The 26,776-nt window shown below is 42.9% G+C and overlaps 1 protein-coding gene across 1 annotated transcript in view; it reads right to left on the bottom strand.

Annotated features, from left to right (window-relative positions):
• ANKRD33B (ankyrin repeat domain 33B) overlaps positions 1-24,895 on the bottom strand; it is a 46,573-nt gene extending 21,678 nt beyond the window's left edge. The window contains exon 1 of the mRNA XM_055706197.1: positions 24,050-24,895. Within this exon, the coding sequence (XP_055562172.1) occupies positions 24,050-24,454 (405 nt within the window). The 5' untranslated portion in view covers positions 24,455-24,895. The remainder of the gene's footprint in view (positions 1-24,049) is intronic.
• Between the last annotated feature and the right edge of the window lie 1,881 nt (positions 24,896-26,776).

Genomic DNA, 26,776 nt, shown 5'->3' with positions numbered 1-26,776 from the left:
AAATGATCAGATAAGTGCAAAAGAGCATTCTAGCAGGGGACGAGCAGCAGCATGCAAAACTCTGCCTCCTTTGCAGAGGGATTTTCTGCCTGAAGCACAACCTTGAGTCCAAAAGCAAGCTTAAATGGCACTGCCCCTTCCAGTGTCTCAATATTGAAGGCACAAAATTGCCACCTTCGCTTCACAGCATTATGAGTGCTCACAGATTCATTTCCCAGCGTGAATTGCACGCTGCTAGCTAAAAACACAGACCAGGTTGCGGACATGCAGATGATCACACACCATTTTCCCCCTCCATTTTGTGGGATATGTTCGACTTCACTTATTTTGTAAATGCCTCTTGTATCAGTCAGGTCACATGTCTTTAAGTAAAGGTATGGCTTAGTATACGTATTATCTCCGCAGAAGTCCTTAATCTATTCTAATCCAAATCTCCATGATCACCTCTAAAAATAGTCCCAGGAAAGTTCATTTTACTATGCCTGCAAAAGCTTTCATTACACAACAAGGCAAACGAGTGCCACTTGTGTAATAAATCAGACAAGAAAAAGTAATAAAATCAGTGTGACTTTCCCTATTTACTAACATGTATATTGTCTGAATTGGTTTCAGCATCACTAGTGATATAAGCTTTGTTCTTCGCTGTATCACATCCTTCCAGCCACCCTTTCCACTGCAGAAGGCGGACAGAAGCAGAAACACCCAGGATTACACCTAGCAGTGGAAACAGCCCTGCAAAATGATACGAGCTGAGGCACACCGTCCCGCCTGAGTTGCAGGGGGCGTGGGCTGCACTGCCAGCTGTCCTACTGTGAGTTAAGATGACACTTGGTGATACTTCTGAAAACAGCAGCAACAGGACGTAGCACAAGAAAAATCTTTTTTTGTTCTTTCCTCTCTGCACCTCAGCTTGAAACAAAGAACGGAAGACCCGAACATGTGAACAAGAGCTAGTAGCCGCTACAGCTAGCTAGCTCGGGCATATTCTAACATTAAGGCACTTGAATTAGGAAATCTAATGCGATCCCATTTAAATACATATATATGTTTTAAAATATATTTGCTCAGGATGTTAGCAGGTATACACATTCATGCTCAAGATTAATTTTGTTAAAATAATGTACTATTTTGCAGTAACAGCCGGTGAGACTACACTAGGAAAGTACTTAGTCTGAAGTTAGATCAGGTAGGAGAAGGCCTTTGCTAGCAGCAGCAGACTGTTGTGCAACAAAGCAATGTACAGAATGAAAACATTTATATGGAAAGAAGGAAACTGGCATCATTTTCTCACAATTGAAACAGAAGTAACATTCGATATAGTCCAATCAGTCCAAAATTGAGCTTTGCAATGTATGTGAGATCTCTGGTCACAGCAGGAGTAAACAAGGTATAACTTTAGAAAAGGAACATGTGAGGAAACTTTAAGGAAATATTAATAAAGATAAGATAAACCTAAAATGAACTGATGGGTCACCTAGTGGAGCTTATCATCATAATGTGCATGTTAAAAGGAAGTTATGTCAGGGTTCAGTAACGCTGCACTTCAGCCCAGGATTCCATTTTCAGGGAAGGGTTCTGCGTTCTGTATTCTGTTTACAGGGACCCTGGCTGTAAAGGACAGAAAATACTGTGAGAAGATGGTAGGGGAAATAACACAATTTTTATCAGGTTGAATTTCATATTTTCAGTTGATTTAGACTGTCATGTTACGTACAACTACTAAATAGTGATGATCTCTGACAAATAATGCAGCCCTACTAATCCTAGCTTTCCTGTTTGCATAGCACACACTAATCAGTGTTAATACTGTCAAATGTTAGTGCTAGGTTTTGATAGTGTTGACAGTAATAACACATGACACATGGCAGCCAAATTTATACATCCCTCTTTGCTGTGCCTGCTTCTTGATATCTGTGCTAGATGCGGGTCACTTTGCTATGGCTTAAAAGTAAGGGAATTGATATTAATAAGAAAGAAGTGAGAGGTCTGGCTTCCGAAAACAATATAAATGACGCACTGAACTTTAAGGGGGGGATTCTGACATAAACCCTGAAGGCATTTCTACCACAAATCCCATGTCTGCACTTTAAGGTGCCCTAAACATTAGCAATCCAAACCACTAACTGCAGAGAGCGGGGGTGGGGGGGTAACGTGACAGACTCCCACTGACATCAGGATCCTGCTCCAGCAAATGGTAAACTGCTTTTCATTTCATTTCTTTGTCTTTCACTGGCTTGATATGCAATGTTCAGCAAGGCTTCCAAAGGCTGTAAACCACCCTGTGAACAATGATAATGTATTTCCGGATCCTTAAATGAACAACACATTACTACGCCTGGCTTGGAACAGGTGTTTCCAGCTAGCGATAAATTTAAAACAGCAAAGCTTCCTCCTGTGAACATATGAGGCTGGGAGCACCTGCTGCTCTGGCCAGTTGCTGCACGAAGCTGCAGCGGGTTTGGGAACCACTGAAAGTGAGTTTATTATAAGGCTCAAACTATACCTTTTGTGGAAATAATTTTATGTGCACTATTTTGGAGAATCTCTCAGTTGCCAATTACTTCAAAATCCAATGTTACAATAATAGTCTTCCTATCAATTATATCAGTGAAACATTTTGTTTAAGGTTTTTGGGTTTTGGTGGGGGTTTTTTCAGAAAGGCAAAACCCCTAAATTTCAGAAAGGCAAAACCCCTAAAAGCTAGCAAAAACGATAGTCAAAGACGGATCACCTAACAGCATAACCCAAACCTGATGTGACTTGTATCCAGTGCATTCTCGCACCACATCAGACGTTTAGGAACATTCAGACACCAGTTTAGTTGTGAACTCCAAGTCCTGGGCCTGACAGATGCTACTGCTAACTTCTGGTCTCTAAATATATACATATATTCACACTGTTTAAGAATAGAAAGGAGAGTTTGCAGCATTTTAAAAACATATTTGGTAGTGTACTCAGAAATTACGTGAAATGCATTTTGTGCACTGGCAAAACTATCAAAAAGTAATCCCTTTGGCTTTAAGGCATACGATTCAGCTCCTCTCTGTTTGTTTAATAGATATATTTTCCTTTCTGTTACATTCTGTCAGACACAGGCTGACTGCAGCTTAGATCTGCTGCAAGAGGCTAAGCAGAATGTTTGAATGCACAGGTTTTTTTAGGAGAGCTCTCCAAAATTAATGACTCACAAAACCTTTGTAAGCAATACATTTCGATTTGGCTAAAAGATAAACGTACAACCTTCTGATTGGTGGTAATCTATCATTGTATCTAATCTGTCTTTTCTAGAAACAACATTTTAAAGGCTCCAGCACATTTTCACTGTGAAGCTCTCTGAAGAGACGGCCAGTGATGAGCTTGCAAGCACCCTCTTGTGGCAATGAGCTCCTGTAGTTATATTAGGAGAGACCTTCCCAAGAACTTCCAGTTACTTTCCTCCAGCTTCTGTAAATGCATTCTGCTTGTCTTCCTCTGAGCCTTTCGGCTGTGGAAAGCACATCAGACCCCAACCTTGGAAAGAGTGAGCCCAGGAAGAGGTCTGTCCCTCAGTGGCTAAACTGCCACTGAAAAAAGGTCTCTTTCCTAGAAAGGAAATCAACATGATAAAGGACAAAAACCACCAGGGTGAAAGCTCTTCCTTGCAGAGGCCCTATGCTCACCAAAACGAGCAAATGCATACCCTCCTTGGGATGGTTTTCAGCAGGAATGGGGGACTGCCTGTATACTACACACAGTGCTGTATAGTATACACACTATACATACATATATATATATATATAAATACCACAATATAAATACCACACACAAACGTACCAGCCTATTTCCTCACCCTTTGATCTAAAGAAGCTGTGAGAGCAATGAAAGCCCAGTCTCCACCTTAGTCTGTCATTTGACAGTTCGGTAAAGACATCAGTGGGTAAGTAACACCCACACTGTCTCTTCTTCCCCAGCCACCCCTGTGCTCTGCCTTTTGAACCTCATTGCTTCCTTCCCTGTAACACTCCTAATAATAACCCTCCCTAATGATCTTGGATCTTCTAATAATAAGCCTTATTGATCCTGGAACTGACCTGAATGGACCAGGAAACTGTGGTAAACTTTCTCCTGAGGGGAAATGCACAGCAGAAGGGTAAATGATTCTCCCATAACAGAGATGTGTTAGTAATTAGCCTGTATGTAGGCTTCACCGTACATACTTCAGTCTAGATGCGTTATCACGCAGCAAGAGTCAGTGTCCTCTTTTCAACCAAGAGGATAGCATGGTAACAACAATCAGTAGTTGTTCATGAAAATGCAAGGTAAATACTGATGTTCAGGAAGAAATGTATGTTTAAATGTTATTGGTAAACAGGAAAAAGGTTCTCCAGCTGGACCAGGTGTTATTATTTTACTTCTATCAAGCAAAGATCCCACTGATGGGATCTCATTAGCTTGCTCTTCAGATTATCAACTAGTGCAAGTGACAATGGTTCTTCAGATCTCAAAGTTCTTAAAAGCCCGTATCATTACGCTTTCCACAAGGAAAGAGCTTCCTTTATCTAGGATACGCATCTGATTTCACCTAGACTGGTTTTCAGCTCAGTTATGCCCCCTCCTGTTTTTTCCCCAGCTCTAACAAGGCAAAAGATTTCTTTGTGGATAAATATGAAAAAAGTCTCCTGCTTTTCCTTAGAAAAAACTTAAAAAAACTTTCTGAGCAATAGACGCATCTGTGGTGAATAGACGGGAGGTGTCTGTTTTTCACTCAGAGACCTAAAGTGGATTTTGGTATGTATGGATTAGTGTCAACTCTCCTGATCCTAAAGGGTTGCAATCCTGTAATCCCACAGCTCCATGCAGTGCAGCTGCTGTGGAAAATAAAGATGACCATGCTGGAGGCCAAAACCTGGATTTTTATATTATTCCTTGGATTCAGGCTTGTGAGACTTGGAGGAATATGCTACAGTTCCTGACTTCTCATAAGAAGTCTTTCACTCTTTCCCACCCATGCGCTGCTTTTTACTCGTGCTCCACAAACTGCACTGAAAAGTAGGTCTCCACAAAAAAAAAAAAGAGAAGAGGCATTAATAACTGTAATTTTTTAAACACAGCCTTGATAAATTCACAGTCTCTGAATTCTGGAGATTTTCAGTTCTGGGTGAAAACACTGCTTTCAAACAAAGTATGCAATTTTCAAGTAATGCATAGTGAATTAGCCATGCTAATACTAAAGAATATAAATTTTATGCCCAAATTTTTCATCTTTTATAACACTGATGACTATGATCACGTTTTAAATTACAGCAGAACATGTGGATTATGTTTCAGTAAGACTTTTCTGGGGTTTATATAAATGTGCTTTGGTCAAGGGCAAAGAGGGTTGCACTCTTGTGACTTACATCTACACGGATGGCTCCATAATGTTCACAGCTGGTTAGAGAGAAGAACTAACTCCTACTATAAAAGCCATCGAACTATAGTCCTATTTTAGGAATAAAGTAACTCATAGGCTGCATACAGCCACTGGAGAGGAAATCCAGAGTTTCCTCAGATTCCCATTAGGAATGGTTTCTTCCTGAAAGTTTAGCACCCCTCTGTGAAAAGCTCATCTGTTTTTAAAAAGGGCAGAATTATATTTTTGAAAGATCAGAGGCTAGCACTTGGCTAAATCAAGAACGCTCCTGCTACTGGCTTGCAAGTCCTAGTAAGTAGCCTCACATTAATTTAGTGCTGTATTTAGGGAATGGGTCCATCCACAATGATAGTAATCTGCAAGAGGCTCAACCTGGGGTTTTGTTTGAGAAAATATACACTGTGACATGGAATAATTTGTTCAGAAGGACCTTCTTTCCCTCTGGTAGATCATGGGGTTTTGTAGATTTAACTTTAAAAATCCTTAAGGATGCGGTTCCAAAGCAGCTTTTTTTTTAAAAAAAAGCGTGCATTCCCATTTCAAATTTCTCTTTTATTATCTCAGTTGGCTAAATAAGGATTCATCATCCACTTCAGCTGTAACAGGTATCAGTGCATGAGCAGCCAGTTCAGCAAAGGTGAAAATTGCATTTGGAATATCCAAGTGATAGTAGCATCACCATCTTATCTGTCTCAAGTCAACTACAGTACTGCAACTTGAGTTTAATAAGCAAATGCAGCACACAATTGTACAGCATATCATTGCCTAGTGGCAAGAGCTGGGTAAGGCTCTATCTGCCATTAGTGCAGTCTTTCCTCTTCTACGGAGCCTGTGACCACTCTGTTTATCTCAGCTGAGTATCTAGTTCCACCCAGTAAAGGCAGGAAGGCACCTTCTGCCTCTGTGTTTGGATCTAAGAATCTCATCTTCTAACAAATACACCCCACTCATCTAAATAACAAAGAAACATAGGGAGGGATTGAACATTACTGTACTGTTGAATTTGAAGCAAACATGATAGAATTAAATATCTGGAAAAAAAAAAAGAGGGAGGAATAATTTCACATTTATATTCAAATGTCTAGAATTAATAGACATAACCTGCCTTTGTAAAAAACTAGTAACTCATTAATACGACATATCCACTTTTATAGAACAGTTTCAGTCAAACAATCCAGAAACTGTTGTTCTCTACTTTATAAAATTGGAGAATATTTGAGCAAAGTGCAAAACAGCTTCTCCTGAGTGAGGACTCCAGGAATTCATGTAAGCAATTTACTTTTCAGTTTAAGGACCTACACCTGTGACAGAAATAGTCGACATTTAAAACACAGTTTAACAAAAGAACACCTTTTGCTGAAAAAAAGCATGCTACAAAAAAAACAGTGTGTATCAAATCCATCTGATGGAGCCTTTTCAGAGTTGTTTGCAGTTCACTTGACACATCTCTGTGCCCCACAGCAGCTGAATTACAAGAGTCTTTGGGCACGCCAAGACATTGCTTGACTGCAGGATGGCATTTTTGTTGACGGAGGCTCACTAATGAGAGCAGTATCTGAAAACCTAAGGGACCTTTGAATGATGACTATATCCTATCGCATTCAGTGCTGGCCAAACATCATAGCAATTATTCGACTAGCACTTTCATGCAACCAACCCACGGAGCTGAGCTGAGGCACACCAGCAGCACAACCTGTTGCCAAAGCTTGCCCTCCTGTTGCCCTGAGGATGGACACAGGACTCGGGAACACCAAATCCTGTCCTTCTTTACCACCACATCACGCAGGTGCTGTTCCTTCAGTCGTAATCTCCAGAAGCAAAGGCACTGAGGTCCATACTTCTTTTCTTGTTTTTTATTAATCCCTCTAATGTGTATTATATCACTCAGTGCTGAATGTCTCGCTTCCTAGGACTGAGTCTTCCACCTCATTCTTTTGCCAAGAAATGTACAACTAATACTTTCAGTTCTGAAAAGGTAAGAAGTGATACTCTAACAATGTAGACTTCAAAACCTCCGAGCCCTTTATTTTACAGAGAACTTTCCACTTGCTACAGAAGCCCACCAGAGTGTGCCCAACTCTACCAAACAACAGCGAAAAAACCCCTTCTATGCCCCAGGAGGGGCGTACAGGTCAGATGAAATCGCATCAGCTACACAAAGGCAATGAATGACTCATAAAGGAGCAGTAAACTGAAGGAGATGTGTATCTTAATGATTTCAATGATGACTCTTTTTCAGATTATGATCCTTTCTATTTTTGAGTTAGGGGTCTATCCCCCCGCTCCACCCCCCAAACAAAAAAAAAGTTTTGCTAACTTATCCTGCTGGATACGAGCTGGATATTAGAAAGCACACGGAGGAAATATCAAGGTCTTGCCTCTATTGGAAGACTGACTAACTACTTATAATTTCCTTTTCTTTTTTAAGTTCATGTACAAGGAAAATAGCTTTTACAACCAGATTTGAGAATTACTGCTTTAATAGCATTTTACTTTCTGTATGTCTTCCTTCCTTCATATGAAATTGTTTGTGGCATGAAGAACCTCATCAGCATGTGCCTTTCTGCACCAGGTATCTCTGGCCTAAATATTTGCTTAAAGACAAAAACTCAAGCAAACTAGGAGAGATTTAAAATCTTTTCAGAGACTATCTAATGAATTTTCTAAGGAATTTCTGTTTACCCTATTGCTTCTACTAAAATTTTCATCACTTTTTCGAAACACCTTCATCTGGAGATAGACTGTGAAGGTGTCAGTTTCCACTGGCTTTTATTTTAATTCAATAGGAATTAAGGTGACTTAGGTCTGTGCAGAAAAGCTGCAGCGTAGTAAAACCAGGAAGGTTTGCTAAGATCTTCCTTCACTCACACCAATGAGAAAGGCACAATTTTACGGAAGTTAAATGAAATGGAAACCAAAAAAAATGAACAAGTATGGTCACCTTCCACTTAAACAGTTCATCAGGCAAAGCATCTTTCTCCTGATCTCAGAAGATACCAGGTTTTGGGGGTTTTTTCTTTTCCTTTCTTTGCCATGAGGAGTTGAATCTAATGTATTTAGAAGGTCTACAATTACTAACTGAATGTTGCTGTTTCTTATCCCAGATTTTCTAAGAACTCTGTATCTCGATTAGATAAAAACTTCAGAGAGTAGCAGTGGAAGAATGGTAAAACCTATGTTTTTCTCTCTGTTTTCAGACACCTGGAAGCAGTAATAGTTTTTTCCCCTGACACAGATAATTTTCAAATGCTTTGCTAAGTATTTGGAATTGGTTTACTATCTCTGACACAAAATGAGAGAATACTACTTAGTAATACACCAACATTTTTAAGAGCAGAAGGTCTGGTCACTGTATCTCAACCTGAAAATTACGGGCAGGATGTTTTGTGTTACCTTCAGAGTCCACTTCCTTCAATCCACCTCTGGAAAGAAACAAACAATAAGAAATATCCAAAATGAAGGCTTGTTGCCATTAAATGATACTCACATTAGTATCAAAACCCTACAGCCAAAAACCGTCTTCCTCCCCTAAACATTTGTAAATCTCATATTGGACATTTGCCCAGTAGAATTGTTGCAAATTACATGACCATGCCAACTGATACTGCTTTGTAGCAATAACCTTAGAAGTTCAGCCAATACAGGTAGACTTCAAAATCATGTATTTTGGAATGCTATTACTGATTGCAGTAGCACCAATAATGAGGTAAAGTCTTTCCAGGTACATTCCCTGAAGACCTTAGAATCTGAAAGGAAACAACAGGAGATGGCTGTGGGAAGGAAGAGAAGCAAGTTTGTGAAAATAATGGTGACAATATTTAAATGTTTTTGTTAGGTTTTGTATCATATGAACAATCCTCGGTTGCCCTTTCCCCTGTGACTGATAAGCTGCCAAATTGTATAGACTTTGCTCTAATTCTTATTTCCTTTAAGACACACACTAATAATTTAGTGATAAATCAGAACTGATGCAATCACTGCACTAGAAATAGAAATTACATGCGGAAGTGGAAAATCTGGTATTTTTAGACAAGTATTCAAAGTCTGAATTGGGTACCTAAGCACTATTTTAAAAACCTCCTCTCCAGAGGAACGTGTTTGTGGATAGCAAGGAGTAAACAGAAAAGAAGGGCCAATATACACATTAAACTCACCAACTGCAATTGCAATTACTATTTTGCTTTACAGAAACACTAGTACTGATTTATTTTTTTAATTCTCAAAACAATGAATTTATCCTCAGCATTTTTAAATTCTCAAAACACGAATTTAATTCCATGGGTATGTCTGACCTACATTTTTAAACTCTGCAGATTGGCAGATGAATGACAGTAGGCTAGCTTACAAAGGGTATCAACTGCAGAATTGTGAACTAGACTTTTCTGCACACCCAACTTGCCCAATTAATAATGGCAGTATAGAGAGCTAGATGCTGAAGTCTTTGAGCACAATGTCTGGTTTTCCCTGTAAGCAGTCCAGCGTGAAGCCAGCAGCCCTCGTTTCACTCTGCTGGGAAGATGTGCTTCAATAAAATGTGCATAAAAGCTAGGCAAAGTGAACTTTTCACATAACTATTTAATATCCATGAATGTGGCCTTAGGAGCAGGTGTAGCGCGTTACTCCCTGCTCCTGCAGACACCACAGCCGGGACCTGAGCTGGGAGCAGGGGGGGTAAGCAAGGTGCCCGGGTACCATGCTCCCGCTCCTGAACGGCCACAGCCTGCGGTGAACTCACTCTTCCCCGGCACTCACACCGAAGGAGAACTTCCTCTCTGCAATGTTTATCACATGGATCACATGCATCTATGCCATTTGGTTGGTGATAAGAATCCTTTCTGCCACACAGTTACTGTCTATATCTAACGGGGTCACTGATTCGTAGATGTACCACAGGAGGGTAGAAGTTCCTACTGATCTAGCATCAGGTACCAAGTCTCCAAAGAAAGAGCACAGTATTTTTTGCTGACACCTGACAGCTAGAGGGTTTCATAGTTTTAATGACAGCAGAGAGTGTTAGACCTGAGACAGAAGCACTGGGGAACAGAATCACCTTATTAGAAACCTTCAGGTTTTTTGGTTGGTTTTTTTTCTTATTTAAACTCAGATTTTTAAAGGATGATCAGTTTGCGGTAGGTACGTTTGTGATCTGGGAAATGCACAGTAACAATCCCATAGCTGTACACCAAAATACCTCAGCTTTACCCACACCCATCTGTGAATGGAGCCTCTGCTCATAAATCAGCTGCTCTGACTGTAATGAGCGTAAACTAGGTCAAGCTAAAAATACCCACAGAAAGAAAAAAATTACAATATTAAGTGAAAGACATTTCACAATCTTGTGCCTTGAAGTAAACAATTTTGGTGATAAATTTTAAGAGGAAGGCTGACATTTATTCACCCTGTCTCTTTCTTTTTCTTTCTTTTTGTTCTAGGACACCAATATTGCTTACTGCTTCTAAAATGTCTCATTTGAGTATTAAATATTTTAATGTTTGATTCACATTGTATCACTAACAGGATGATTGGGAGGTAAAGTATGGTGGGAAAGGACTGCGATATCCAATTATATATTTAAAATTCAAAAGCAACTTTTGCAAAGTCTTCAGGCAGCTTTTTTCAGGCTATATTTATTGCAACAAGTGCAATTTGGTGAGCTGTCACCTATCTCATTTAATTACATTGCTTTTGCAAGGAATTTTCCTCATATATGCAATGGATCCAATACATTTCATGGGAACTTGTACGGAAATAAGCATTGTAAATGCACCAAGACATCTGACTTGAGTAAACTGCACACATGATATTTTAAATCAAGTAAGGTACTAACAAGATTATCATGTACCTAGTACTCAGTTCAGGTTCCTGTTCCACAGACAGTTCTTCTTATCAGTATCTTCATGCATGGGCATCCCTTTTGCACCCTCACAAGAGGAAGAATTTTCCAGGCTGGGAAGTGCCCATGGACCATACAGCAGCAGAGCAGTAAAACAAAGCACAACCAACAGCAGCTTCCTGTCCATACACGATAAATAGGTGGGAAGGAAGGTTCAGTGCCATAGGATGCAGCATGCCGTGGACTCTGTCCCCTTGGCTGGTGCCGCTTGCAGCCTGTGGGACAGCCTCTGCCCACGGGATGGCACTGATTTCCTGCCCCTGGGGTACGAGGAAGATGCTTTCAGTTCATTCCCAGGGACCTTGAAATTGTTTTCTTTCGCTGTCACCCATGAAATGACCAAGGGTTTCACTCCCCCTCAAACCACAGGCCGGGTTGCCCTCAGGAATGACGTGGGTTTTATTCCACACTGGTGTTTCCGCACGGGGAGCTCTGCTGAAGCAGTGCCACAAAGCAGTATCTCTGACACGGCTACACTGCCCAGTCTCCCGTGCAGACAGGACTCACCTAACACAGAGGTGATGAAATGCTTGAGCACAGCAGGGAAAATAACCTGTTGCTTCCCCGTTGTAGGTTTCCTCCAGCTGCCGTTGGTCCGTGCATCTAGGCATTTACTGTGCGATACAGCTTGTCTCATCGTAACCAGAAATCTCTTCTATCATTTGGTATTTCTTATGAGCTCAGAAGGGCGCTGTGAGTCTAAACGCTAAGGTTTCATTAATATGTGTCGTATTTCATTTTCCAAAACCAGCCAATACTTATTATTCTACACTCTCTAATAAGCTATTGCTGTTTCATACTCTTCACAGAAAATCTTTCCCTGTAGAAAGTATTTTAAATTAACTCCTTTGTGGACCTGAGCTTTGACTCTGCTTTCTCTTGAAACCATTATCAAACTCATGTGATACTTCCAGACACACAGAAGTACCCTACTGCCATCCAAAGAAAGTCTTCCCTTTCCTTTCATCGACACTTACGGACACTTTTATGGATGCCTGGCTACCCTTCCTGTGTTTCCCAATCACATGGTAAACAGGTGTGCCAAGCCTTGTTCTGGTGAGCTACAAACAGCAAGATACCTAGGTTTTGTAAAAAAAATCCAAACAAAACAAAACAAAACAAAACAAAACAAAAAACCAAAAAACCAGATACCCCCTGAAAGTCTGCTCCTATGTCTGCTCCTATGAACGGACTGAATATGTTCAGTTATCTGCCAATTTTCCGCTTCAGAAAACTAATAACAATGGCTTACGTGTAAGTCCCCCCATCTAGTAGGAACAGAAACAAAACTTCAGAACCCCCCCGAGAGCCAGGTTCTGCGCTGTGGTGGCTGCTGGCAGCATGCCTCATCCCTCAGCAGCAGCAGCTGCTCTGCCTGCACACAGGCTGTCCCAAAGACGCAGCCTCACGTATCAAGGGGCAAAGGGGCAAAAGACCAAAAAAACCCACCCCTGCATACATGAGAGGATATTACAGGATCAGGCTCAAAACATTACACACCCAAAACTTGTGAAGCAACAAAAGCCTGACTGTGAGTCATTCCCCTTTTGCATCAGCTTGCTTTCAAATTGCTCCTTGTGGAATTTAATAGACATAATAGAAAACAATAGAATGGAAAAATGGGAACTATTTCCACATTGTGGGTTTTTCCCACAGTGGATACAATCTGAGTTGCTAATTCACTGCCAGATGTGCAACCACAGGCTCTGTGACAACCACCCTGTTCCTATACTTAACAATTTCTTATTGTGACACACTGGGTATGCTACAGGATTATATTTAGCCCATGCTGGAGCGTTTCTGGTTTTGTTTTTAAAGAAAGAACCCTTAGAAATAGGTAAATTCAAACCTATGTGGCATAACATTTTAAATAATTTAAAAGGGTAACCTTCTAAGAGAAACTTTATTTATGAAAGCATTGAAGGTGACCTGTCTCCAATAAAGCCTGTGGGAGTTCTTCATTGCTTTCACATCCTCCAGAGATTTTCTTTCCTATTTAAAAAATCTACCAGCAATTTTTAGTAAGTGGCCTTTGTGCAACTCTACCTCAGTTACCAAAGTGAAACCTAATTCCATAGTGCAATGACAGACAATATAGGAAGAATATGCAGAAGAATTGTTACCAGGCAATATACTGTTTATATGAATTGCTCAATAACTACCCAGAACGGTACAACTTGCATAATCAAAGTATAAGAACTGGAAGAGGTACCAAAATTAATGACAAAAACACCCATTTGGGAAAAACTGGAGCATCATATTATCTATGTTATCCTACTTGAAAGCTATCTTGTCATATCTGAAATAGGTATACAGCATGAGCAAATAGGTACTATACCAATTTTAGTATCAGCATAGTTAATGATTTCCAAAACTGCAAGACAATGAATCATGCTAGTTTGGGCACTTTGGATTGAAAAGCCTAAAAAAAATGACGAATTTAGAAAACCACTTGGGATTCAGGAAAACCCAGGCCAAGTGCTAGAGGTGCGGACATCATTGGTCCACTTCAGAGAGGCTGACTCTGAGTAGGGTGGACACGAGCTGAGCTGCACACGTGCTCTCACACCAGAGACGGTTTCCTCCAGCAATGCATGCACAGCCCACGCTCATCTAGTGGGATTCTCTACAAGTAAAAGGCTGCTGATACTTTCCAAATCAATCTTTATTTCAAAATTAACAGTGATTTTTAGTTGATGATCACGTATCATTTTTCTTTAGAGGAAGAAAAAAGTGCTTGAATGAAAAGTAATTTAAAACAAACCTGATGCACATTAAGCTTATGTGGCATCAAGCAACCAACACCTGTGAAGTCATACAAGAGTCACTACTCATCTCACTATCATTCTCCTCTGTGAAGACTAACTAATACCAACACATAAAAGCATTACAATAAATCATCAAATTTTTTTGGTCTCTGTTACACAATAATCATTACCAAAATGTATAACAGGGCTTTGAGGTTTTTTATCTTTCAGTCTACCTCTTCTTGAGCAGTAGAACAAATTTTGAATGTAACATTACCTGCTGAAATGTCTGGATAGATCAAAACAGATATTTTGATTACTTGTACTCCAGGTTCAACACTTGTTAGTATTTATTTTCATAGTTTACGCTATTCCCAAGCACACAGACAAGACTGTGTGACTAAAATGAATACGATGACAAGCGATTCCTCTGCCACATGCAAAAGTGAACATTAATACATATTTCAAACCCCTTTTTGAAATGCCCCACAAAAGTCAGTGGCAAGCCAGACTGAGTGAAAAACAAGCAAGTCTCACCTCTGAAAAGGGACTACCTGATGAGAGACCTTTCCATCTGGCAGCGCTGGCTGTGGTCCTGCATGAGCCACAGCCCACATCACCACTTCCAGAACAAGCAGGACCAAAGGACGTGAAGGGAACCCAGAGTTAAGCTCTTGATGATGCTGAAAGATGCAACACTGGGGACCTGCTGTCCCTTGCAGCTGGCACCTGAATCCACTGCTCTCGTTGTGGTTCTTAGCAGATAGTTCTGAGCCCAGTCCCTGGGATGGGCACATTTTTATTTTTTTTTCTCAGGGACTCTGCCTCGAGACCTACAGCCTTGATAGATGAGGTACAGACGATGCCTTTCTGGTACTTATCCTGGAGCTGAAGAATTTGGGGGCTTTGGGGCCCACCTCCTTCCCCAGAGTACGTGAAGCCTGGTAGCTCATCCAGGCTACTGGAACTCAACAGGGCCCCATTTTTCAGGGCAACCAGATGCTTCTTAGTGGTGCTATCAGTTTCAACTTCCATTTTCTTCCTGAGAAACACTATTGTCATGCACTTTGTTTCAGGTCAGGCATGAGGCCTGAAAAGTGATTTCTACACAGAGTAGTATCCTAATTCAAGGAGCACTTCTTAGCCAAAGGTTTGAAACACCCCTCAGGCCAAGCACTGGTGCTACCTTAGACTCACGGAGAAGTGTACTGGGAACTATTTTTTTTTTCTGTATGTTAGAAATCTTAGACCTTGAGGAAGGGAAGGTAGAAGAAAACAGTGCCCAGAGATATTAATCACTTCCACTAGCATGTGCGTTGGTATGTCAGGTATCAGCAGAGTTGTTGGGATCAAAACAATGGCATGTCAGGTATCAGCAGAGTTGCTGGGATCAAAACAATGCAGGCGTTCTCCATATAGTCACACATTCTTTACATATGTTGATGCAAACTGAAACTGATTGAATGGCTCAAAAACGAATGCCTGAATATCACCACAAAACACCACAGAGCTACAGCTTATTTTAGTTTTGCTCTTATCATATATTTTTTTTAAAGAGACAACATCTGCTAATGAATACAGATAAAGCATGGAAAATCTAAAGCAGCAAGAACAGCAACTGAAGGCTTTGGGGATTGTGAACATCTGCGCAGTGGTGTCGTACTAATGGAAGATGCCCTTTACTTCTTAACTTCTGGTTCTGAATTTGCAACAGCTATGCTGCCCACATCCCTGACATGAAGTCTCTAAAATCACCCCTTTAAAACTTATTCACAGACAAAATAGTTTCTGAGCTCCAAGTTTTGCAAGTGGTTTTTGCTTAGGGATGAACTGTAAATACAACTGAAACCCAAGTGCAGAAGTCCCTGCCTTCTTCCCCTCTGGGAAGAAGTACTGAACACTTCTGACAGGTTTCACGCCATGCAAACTCTGTCACAGATGTGATTATATTCTGGAAAGAAGTAGCACACTCGGCCTTGCCTCTGAAGACTCTCTGTCCAAAGCTAGGACAGTTGGAGCACTCCTCTGTAACCACCAAGCCACACGGAAGCAAGCTGAAAACAACCCACTTCTCTAAGGCCACCCTGAAGCCACCCAGCAACGTCAACCAGTGGTTACTCCAGCAGCCCCTTACAGTAAGGAGAATTCCCAGATCTTTTTGGAGAGGTCCAGTTTTAAGGCACCTTTGATGCCACCAATGCTCAGTGCAAGACACCATTTTATGGAGCTGAAAAGCCAGAACTGCAACACTTAACATTTAGAGCAACAGTAGGGAGGCAAAGCAGAATCAGGAATAAATTATTAAAAATAGTTCATTTCCTGCTATAAGAAGCTACAAGATTGCTGGGATAGACAGAATAAAAGGAAAAGTAAGTTGGATGTCACAGGATGCTTCTAGATTTTTCTTATCCTCTATCAGGCAGCAGCTAAAAACCTAAGTCTTCTGCATGGAAGTCTTCAGCTCCACCATAAGTGAGGTGGAGAGCAACATCACTGCCTTTTTCCACCTCCTTTGTTGCAGGATTTAAACCTGACTTTATTAAAGATAATTGCCCTTCTTTTTTTAAAGCTCCTTTCTCCCTCTTACGTTCTTTTAGACCTACTCTTTTTTGCAGCTTCAGCATCAAAAGGAACTCTTGTTGGAAGTTGCCTATTTACAATACTTATGATTACTTCCAAATAACTCTTCTAAAATACCAAGCTTCAAGAAAACCAATTTTATATAAATCTTGAACTTTGGAGAGCATTTTATGCCTCAAAAAAATTTCAGGGAAAGGATCTTAGGAAGCTTTAAGGGAGAAAATTAGTGCCAATATTCCTTCTTAAGGAATTCCTCCACAAGAATATAAATTTTCATTTCCTAATAGGATGAAGGAATTAGCAGTGTCACATTGTGGACTGTAAAATAAACCTCAGAGATTCTCCTGGAAAAATGCAGTAAGGCATCCTGAGGTCACACTTCTTAACTGTGTTACAGACATGTTCTATTAAAGACACCATTATAGATCTGTCATAATTATTGATGACAGATGTCCAGACAACCAGTCTTGTTAGACTATCATTAGATTTTAAATGCAGCTATATTTTATTACATCTGGAGTCAACCTGCGCTCATCTGGGTAACCAGGATTATTCCTGCATCTCTGAGGAGCTCTGCAACTGCACATACTTGATTTAAGACACTAAAGTGAAACACTGCTTAAGTTAGAACAAAAGATTGCTTTGACCTTTACTTCTGGGCTACCATCAGGCTAAACACATCCCTCCGGTTCCATACACTTTGCATTAAGCAATTTGTCAAAATTCGTCAAGGAAACTACTCTTCATCTGGTTTCTCTAAAAGCTGCATCACTTGAAACTAGATTTAACTTGTATTTAACCTTTCTCATGTTGATGAGAAATCTGTGTCTTCAAATCTGTATCTAACAATTTCAGTAAGAGTTGTATCTGTTAGCCAATGCTGCTTTTGACACTAAGTACAAATTCTGTCTCACTCGCCGTCAGCTGTATGGAGGATGCAGCAGGTCTGGTCACGCATTTCCAGTGGTCTGTTGCACACCTGCATTGCTATTCTTTGTGCCTAAGCACCCTTATGCTCCTTATTAATTGTTCTTTATTCCATATGAAGCATGTTCCGTGCATATACTTCTTCAGTTAAGTTATTTTAAAAGATATATTCTTGTGCCAGATTTACAAAGGCATTTATCACCTAACACTTCAGATGAATGCAGACAAGGGCAGGCAGGCAGCTAACCTGCCCACGCTCTGCTGACAACGCCTCCAAGTGCCCATCTGCATCAATCTGGTCCACGCTCTGCTTAGCTCACTGAATTCCCTCTTAGCCAACTGACTTCGTATTTTCCATGCTCTATCTGCTCCTCTCTGCTGGCTTCCCTTGAGTCGTAATTGCAGTATTTGAAGGGTTCCCGGTTTGTTTTGAGCAGCTTCTGTATTTTGACATCTACTATTCCTCGCCTTGCCTTGCTCGTTCACTTCCTTTTTAAACACATACATATTTCCAGGGACTTTTTTTTAGTGCATTTGGCTGTTTCTGTACTTTTTTGAAAGATTTAAATTAGATTACTTTTGCCATTAGGGTCTTCTAAAAACTATTTCCACCCTAAAAAATCTTCTTTCATGGTTTAGTGTCAGGATGTTGAGTTTCAATACAATCTTTCTCATGAGAATACCTTGTATGAGAGAATATGAGCGAACTGAAACTGCCTATGAAAACACAAAAAATGTTCTCAGCACTGTAGCAGATGACATTTTTCAAATTCTTTTTCTGACATGGGATGACTTATGCTATGTGCCGTGACAACTGAAAAGCAATATGTGACAGGGAGATCTTTATCCCTCGCCACAAAATGCTGTGCTCCTCATTTTTTATTTTTACAAGTTATCCTTGTGAAGATAACAAAAATAATAAAAACAGGTTAATGGAGTGTCACACAGGCTCTGGCACTTTTTGTGATACATGACTTTTTAGAAAAGCATTATCCAGCACAATGCTCCCTCACTCGGGAAGTGGGATTCTGAACCACTGGCTCCCTGTCCTTCTCAGCTAGTCACAATTTTAGGAGCACAGCCCTTTGGCAAAGACAAATTCAGGTGTCAGCTCCATGGAGGATTCACTGTGCATCTCTCTGCGAAAAACTCTGAAGGGTAATGCTTCCTAAACTAGCTGCCTTGCCTGAAGCAGCCTCGCTGTGGTGGTACGGTGCCGGTGGGCTACTTTGCCTCGATGAGAAGCACTGCCGCACAGGGCAGGGAGACCGGTGTGACATGTCTGATGCCTCAGACATTGTCATGGGTCCAACAAGGAGACTGGGTGAGCGATGCCATTCTGAGACGTGCTGTTACAGCCAGCAACACACAAACCCCAGCTGCACTCAGAGAAGCATCTCCACCTGATTCAGGGGGTCACTTCGTGATGCTCTCCAACACATGTTGTCCACTTCAGGAGGTATGAGTTGAGCCCAAATGATAAGTTGCATGTGACCAGTCTCTGCAAACTCTCTCAAAAGTCAGCAGCGGGAGGCTTTTTGGCAGAGGAGGAAGGGACAGCAATTAGAGCATGAGCATTACATGGACACCTGACTCATCCTCTGGAGAAACCCACTCCTCTCTGCTGAGGGGAGGAGAGCAGAGAAACCACCTTCCTTGTTTATGTACGACACCATGTGAACCTCCTGCTGGGAACTTCTCTCCTGCTCCTACTTCTCTGGGCTTACTTCCCTGGTTGGCACAACCCTATGTTCTCACAAGCTTTTCAAGTAGATTTCTATCCAGAGCATCACTACCTTCTTTGTGTTTATTCAGTAACAGCAACTTCCAGGCCAACATTGCCCTCCAGGCCTGTATTGCCTACAACAATAAACTGTTTAACAGCAAATTGGTTCCTAGTTATCTATGGGACCAGGTGAAAGACTCATTGAACAATGACATAAAAAATGAAAAGTTGAAAAAGACAACAGAATATTATCGCACATATATCAACTCTAAAATATGGAGTTACAGGATACCTACTAATATAGACTATACCACAGGGATGGTTTACACAAAACCTTTCTGAAGATGAGCTGCAGTGATTATTTCAATCTGGAAAGAGAACGTTCTTTGCCTTCTCTCTCTCCACCACCACCACCCCCAACCCACCCACCCCACCCCCATTCCTTATTGCTTTCTCTATTGTCATGGCAAATTTCTAAATTTGCTTGCATTCTGCAGCTAGGTAACACCAGATTTTGGAACTCTGTCTTTCTGAGTATATATAAACCTGGTCACCAGGCAAAATTTAATATTAAGTGAAGTTAAACTTAAGAGATGCAAATCTCTGACATTCTGGAAATGTGCCTAGTAAGGAGGCAAAACCATTCCTCCCATCACATGGTGAAAAGCAGCATCATTATCCAGATGACGCTCTGGTCTCTGTCAGGTCAGGAGATTTCACGGGAGCCATGATACTATTTTTTCAGATCTCTGTTTGCAAATCCGTCTTTGCTGCCACCATAAGGCAGGTAAATACATTAACATTAATGAATGAGAGGCTGCCCTGCATGATCTACAATTAATATATTATATGCTGTCATCGTTCTCTTCCAAATATTTCAGTATTAGGTTTGGCAAGGAGAGGAAATGCAGTAACAAGCCAGACTTTTGGGACTAGGTACACAGACAGCAGTGCAAAGGAAGATGCGGGGATCAACCCTTTGGGGATGCTATGCAGATGATGATATATAAACTGTTGTTGTCTCAACAGTAATGAAAACAAGACAGGGAAGGTACCGATCTTCAGGCTACATGTGGTCACTAATAAATCGGATGTTATGGAGTCTGGTTTACTGCAAGAAAGTGAATTTAATAAAAGCCTGGGCCTGGCGGGAGGTTTTGCAGCTCACAAAGAGAGCATGAGAAATATATGCTTCTGCAGAAACCCCACGAAAAGCCACTATCCAGCCTTGGCAAATTGACTCAAAAGAGAGAATTTATGTGTTTCAATAAAAAGGATGGAGGAAAATAAGTAAGGTTACCTCTGGATCTTAGCATTTTCAGAAAGGATTTTTTCTGAATCATAAATTTATACATTTACACTTTAAGGACTAGGTAAAAATTTTAGAACAAAGCAATGGCAAAACTCCAGCTGTTTGCACCCAAGTTCATTTAAAGGATTTAACCATTAGGAAGTTTCTTCTTCATGCTATGTTTTGCGAGTTAGGTTTAATAACTTTCAGAATCAATATATGGTATTGTTTCACTACCATAACCTGTCACATGCTTTGTCTATTTTGAAAAAAAATACTTTTCAAATTGTGAAAATGACACTGTACTGTACATACTTAACGGAGGTTATCAGATCAGGATTGTGAAAATAGTTAATATACTCAGCTGGACAGCCCTCCCTTCACTGTCCCACTTCTCAGAAAGCAAGTTACTCTTCCTTCTCTCTCCTACCTCACAGAAAAGAAACAAACAAACAAACAAAAAGCTTTCCAAGAAATGCATGCAAGATAGCATTGTAAACAAACATTATCCCACTAAAAGAGGATGCTGGAAAAAATCTCACTAGCACAAATTGTGTATGTAATTTGTTCAGTTACTTTTTGGCAGTAAGATTAAGTTTTGTTTATGGGTGACACCCCATGACTTTGTAAGACGTAATTCAAGAGCTACAAAAAATCCACAGAAAGGGCAATAAAAGACCTGAGCAAAACTTCCCTTTTGTCAGGTGAAGTTCCTTTTCCTTGGCAAAATAATGCAAATTTGCCCTGATGTCTCCTATGGGGGCATCAGGACTGCAGTCACACCTGAAGTTTCAGCATCCCCCAGCAAAAAGGTTTCTCCCACCCCATTCACACCTGTCTCAAAAAAGACAGACAGTCCTGCCCTATACCGCTGTGATCAGGGCACTTCTGTGGGCGAAGCAGAGAGAGAAACTGAACTTGTCTCCCACATCATGAGGCTTCCACAAGATGCTGAATTCCAGAAGTTCTTTTACTTTGTTTTCATAAAAAATGCAGAAAACAGAACTTGATGTCAAAGTTTAATTTCAGGTCAAATGACTATTTCCTAAGTACAGGGGAAAAAAAATAGCTATTTAGAAGTATGAACAAGTAAGAGGAACTTTCAGTTTGTATTCAAGCTACAATTTTGTTTCTTTTCTGGGAAGCTAAAGAGATAAAGAAGACTAACTTGCTTTTCGGGAAGTGAGATGGTGAATGGAGGGCTGTCCAGCCAGGTGAATTCACTGTTTTCACAACGCTGATCTGATCACCTCTGCAGAAGGAGCTACTGTGGGATGAGGGGTGATGCCTACACCAAACTTTTTTACACCCCTTGACCCACCTCTGCAGAACCCCAGCCCTGAGACGGGGGATGCCTGCAGCTTCACAGCCAGGGCATACCCTCTGCTGGGTGGGGAGGCCACCCTTTCAGAAGGGACAGCTGCGGGGCACCCACTCTTTTATGCCACACATATGGTGGGGCCAAACCTCCCCTACCATCACACACTCGAGAGACACGGAGTCAATGGGCCTCAGCAGAGGCGAGTGTCCACACAGTGTCGAGGCTAGTTTTGGGCTCCAGCTGAGGTCTAAACCTCATATACAGGATAAATGTATCTGCAGGACCTTCAAAATCTCCGGTAATGTGCATTTGGATCTGACATATTACCGTCTAAAGAGTATAACTGCACCCTATATTGGCCTCGGCAGAGAAGTTGATTTAAAATATTTCTACCCTATGCTACTCGTTCCCACCCCTGTGCCATAGGTTGCTGCCCCCTCAGATGTGTTAATACAACTTTTTGTATTTGTATCTTTTGCAGAAATTTACAGTAAATCAGATCCCTAAAAATCTGTGTTAAAAACAGTCCTTTGAAGGCGAAGTAAAGGTATTTGTAGGAAAATACCTACAAGCACATACATCTAAGACACAAGAAAAGCCCCTCTCCAAACAGCACCAAACCCAAATTATTGTATAATTTTCAATGCGAAGACCACTTATGTTGCCACAACATGCAAGTCACTTCCCCAACCAAAACAATGCAGGCTTTCTTTCAAAACATTCCTGTCACGGTGTTACCATGTATTATTGTTTCAATATAATCACCACGGAGAGATTGCTGACCAGCCTTAGTTCTATAATGTCATGCCAAGAGGGAAAGCGTGGTCTAAAACTTGTGGTCACTGAGGAGACAGTATGGTAGCTGAGGTGACTGTTCTATAGGAAACTAATGAAACAGCTATGGACAGTCCATATATGGGAAGCCAAGTGAGGTTCACTGTTCGGTCAGCTGTAACTATAGGGTCGACTGTTGTTTGAGACCCCCTAGAAGACTCTAAAATACCTGTAAGGAGCACGTATGATGCTTAATTAACATAGTACCACCTATTGAATGAATATGTAGGATTATCCCCAGAAATGTAATGCATAAACATATGTGTGGTCTGTATAATCCGACATGAATGAAACATACAGCATGCACGTTGGGTGGAACAATCCCCCGTGCATCCAGCGCTGCAAGAAGGAATGCCTGCTTCTTGATGCTACATTGGCGTTAAGGAGGTTTCTTTATTCCTGATTTCAGTGACAACAGACTAGTTGCAGAAAAATGTTTGGAGATCGTTTATGCAAACTACAAGTAAAAGTTTCTTAGTTTTAATATAAATTGTAGTAATAGTAGTGGGAGGAGTTGCTGTTGCTAACCTGCAACATTGGTGCTCAGACGTCGCAGTTACACATTACCCAGGAAATCTTTCCTAAGTTTTCACCTTCTGATTTGATGAACCCTTCTGTCCCTGAAATAAGCTAAGTAACAGGCAAAGCTGAACCGCAAATCTTGCACTGACAAAAAAAAAAACCAAAATAGTTCACTAGAAACAAAACAAATAGCAGAAGATCTCCGAAAGGTCTCATTTTAGCACAGGAATACCCCAGCCCTTCTTGGCATTCTAGGACCCCGGAGCAAACTCACATTTTTTGAGGAACTAAAGACAAAACCCAACCAAACAAAAAAAAAAAAAAAAAAAAGGAGGGGGGTGGGAACCCCAAACCCACAAATTTTGATCAGTTGCTGAAATTCTCAGGGTGAAAAGTGTGTGACTCCTGCAGGGGTTGCCCCCCCCCCAGCAGAGAGCAGAGGACGGCTCAGCCCGGCTGCGCACAACCGCTACTAGCGATGCCGCTCGCTCTCCCCAATAGACTGCAGGAAGACAAGACCCAACTCAAAACTGACGGCGGGAAAACGGGAATCTCGGCCTTTCCCTGCTCCCACACACCGGCCCCTTCCCGCGCCAGAGGCGGAAGGCGGCGTCCAGCAGGGCGAAGCTCCAGGCGCTCGCCGCTGCCTGGGGTCCCGTCCCACGGCGCGGCAGACCGGCACCCGCGCCCCAAACGAAGGCGGTCTCACCCGATCCCCGCCCCCTCCTGCCCCCGCTCTGCCCCCCGGGGGGGCAGGGTGCTCTCCCCTCCGCGGCGGGGGTGATGCCCGCGGTCCCGGGGCGGGGGGGCGCTCACCCGGCGGTTGCAGTCAGTCTCCCGCACCTCCTCTTCCTCGGGGCCTTGGCGGATGAGCGCCTTGAGCACGACGGCGTTGTTGGTGCAGCAGGCTCGGAAGAGGCTGAGCGCCTCGGGGCTGTCGTGCTCCCCCTGCTCCAGGGACCAGCGGTCCTCCTCGTCCTCCAGCCCCCCCGGCGGGTAGAAGGAGTCGTCCGAGGCGATGCTGCAGGTGTCGGGCAGGTCGGAAAAGTCCTCGTACTCCTCGCAGTCTTCATCCTCCTCCTCCTCCTCGTCCAACCCCTCGGCGGTAGCCCCCGCCGCCCCCTGCTCGGGGCTGCTCTCTGCGCCGGGCACCTCCGCCGCCGGCGCCGGGCAGACCTGCTCCCCGGCCAGCTGCTCCCCGGCCCCCGACAGCAGCACCATGGCGGCCCCGGGGCGCGGGGGCTCCCCCCCGCCCCGAGGGGTGCCCGGCCCCGCGGCCAGCGGCTCCGCCGAGCCGGCCTCGCCTGCCGGCCGCGGGGCACCGCCCGGGGGGGCACTCACGGCGGCCGGCGCACCCGGCAGCCCCCCGCTGCCCCGCGGCTCTTCCCCGCGCAGCCCCGCGGCGGGCAAAGGGTCCCCCCGCCGCCCCTCACGCAAGTGTCAGGCGCCGCCCGCGGGTCGCCCCGCAGCAGCCCGGCGGCCGGCCGCCCCCGGGCCGGGGCATGCTGCCGCGGGGGTGCCCCGGGGGCCGGGCCGGGCCCGCTGAGCGGCCGAGCGGCGGCGGTAAGCGGGGAGAGGCTGCCGGCAGGCAGGGCAGGTCTGGGGAGCGGAGGCAGTTGGCGAACTCCTGGCTCGTAATCCGCTCAGCATCTCTTTGCGGAGATCGGGGCTCGGGCTTAGCGCGCTGACATCAGGGGCGCGGTGTAGGAGCGGGCTGGGGGGGCGGGTAGCGGGCAGCTGCCGCTGCTGCTCCTTGCGCGCCGCGCAACCCCGCTGCAGCCGGCGGGTGGGCACCCCGAGAGCCGGGGCACCCCCGGCCCAGCCCGTGCTCCGCGCCCCGGCGGTGGACGCGCTCCCGTGAGGCGCTGGCCCGCTGCGGGGGCAGGGGCGGCCGGACAGGGGCTGCCTCCGCTCCAAGGGCACGAACCGCGGGGTCCCGAAAGCCGCGACCAGGGCGGTGGGTGCGAAACTTATCAGGAATACAGCTCGCCTGTGTAGAGTTCGTCTTTTGAAACAAATATTGAAACTACGGAAAATGATCATACGGCATTTCTGTGCTTCAAAGGAGAGCTTTAAAGGAAGTAACTCATTAAATCACGTAACACATAACGTAGGCCTGACAGTTTACTGACTGCAGCCGTGTCAGGGACATACTTTTTATGGAAGGCATTTAGGGATTAGGTTGGGAGGAATAATGTATGCATAAATTGAGTTCCTGCTTTGTCACAGTTCCTCTAAAATCTCTTTTCCCTTTCAAATACCATGGATTAGCACTGTTCTCTGGCATGGAAACAGCAGGGGAAAGCCCTTCGGACAACAAAACGAGATATTTAGTTTCTTCAACAGCACTTTGAAGCAAACCCTGTACATATGACATGCTCCAGCAGATGAACGTCCTGGGGCCGAGTCCCCGTCTGTCTGATGGGACAGAAACGATCTGGTATTTCTGCATGTGAGGCAGAGCATGGTACATGCTTCTCCCATCAAAAGAAGGTATGAATAAAAAGTAAAACGTGACTGTGAGTAAAGGGGCCCAAGTAGTAGGCATTTGCAGTCCTTGAAGAAACAACCTGTGGACCACATGTCACAGGTGACACAAAGCCCAGTGGCCCCTTGCTGATCCTTAACCACTGGCGTTAGCCCAGTGCCTACCCGGAGGATATCTGCAATCAGAATTAGCAATAAATAGCTCCCTGATTGATTGCCAAGAAGCTAAACTGGGAAGAAAGGAGATTAAACTATTCTCTCGCCTCCAGATACCTCTGAGATCATAGCTAATGTATATTACCAGCCATGATCATGCTGCCTGTCTCCTGTAATTTCTTTGTATAAAGAAAGGCCCTTACTCTTATTCCAGTGCTGCTGTATGTGTCTGTTCCCAAATCAAATCCTTCCAAGCTGGCTTTACCTGCAGCATTACAGCTCTGTAGGATTAACTTTTTGCTCTTACTGCCTATCCATTTCTTAAGTATTTGCATTCACAGAGTTTAAGGGCTACATTCAGTTAACTTTTTGTTTTCTGCTCTGTTAGCATGGCCAACGATCTGCTCCACAGAATGTTATTTCTTAGAGCAGCACTTGTATTTTGGAAGAACTTAATTTTTGTTTGAGACCCTGCAGCTGGCAGGGAGAATTTGCATTGTTCTCAGCCAGAACTCATCGTGAAAGCTCAGAAAGACTTTTGGCTTTAGCAACTTTAAATAGCAGAAAAATAAAAAACCTAATTCTAACTGCAGGGGAACAAAATTTTTTGGGGGTGAAGATTTAGCTCATCTGTAAGAACTGGTTAATCAAATATGCTTGCTTTGTTCCTGTCTTATAAAATAATTTCACAAGAATAAATATTTACTTTACTTACCACATTGGTTTAAAAAAAAAATGAAATATGTTAGCAAAGATGCAGGCACCAGAAAATTTGAATAGAAAAAAAACCCAACTACCAAAAACCCAAAACCCCAACCCTGAAAAACCCCAGGTCTAACTAGAGGGAAAGAACAGTTATTTCAATACAGGAAAAGAAGTTTGATTCAAAGAATTCATTCT

This window comes from Falco cherrug, chromosome 3, assembly GCF_023634085.1.
Source record: "Falco cherrug isolate bFalChe1 chromosome 3, bFalChe1.pri, whole genome shotgun sequence".
NCBI lineage: Eukaryota > Metazoa > Chordata > Aves > Falconiformes > Falconidae > Falco > Falco cherrug.
The sequence above is the reverse complement of the archived record's forward strand: the minus strand, read 5'-3'. Positions and strand labels throughout refer to the sequence as shown.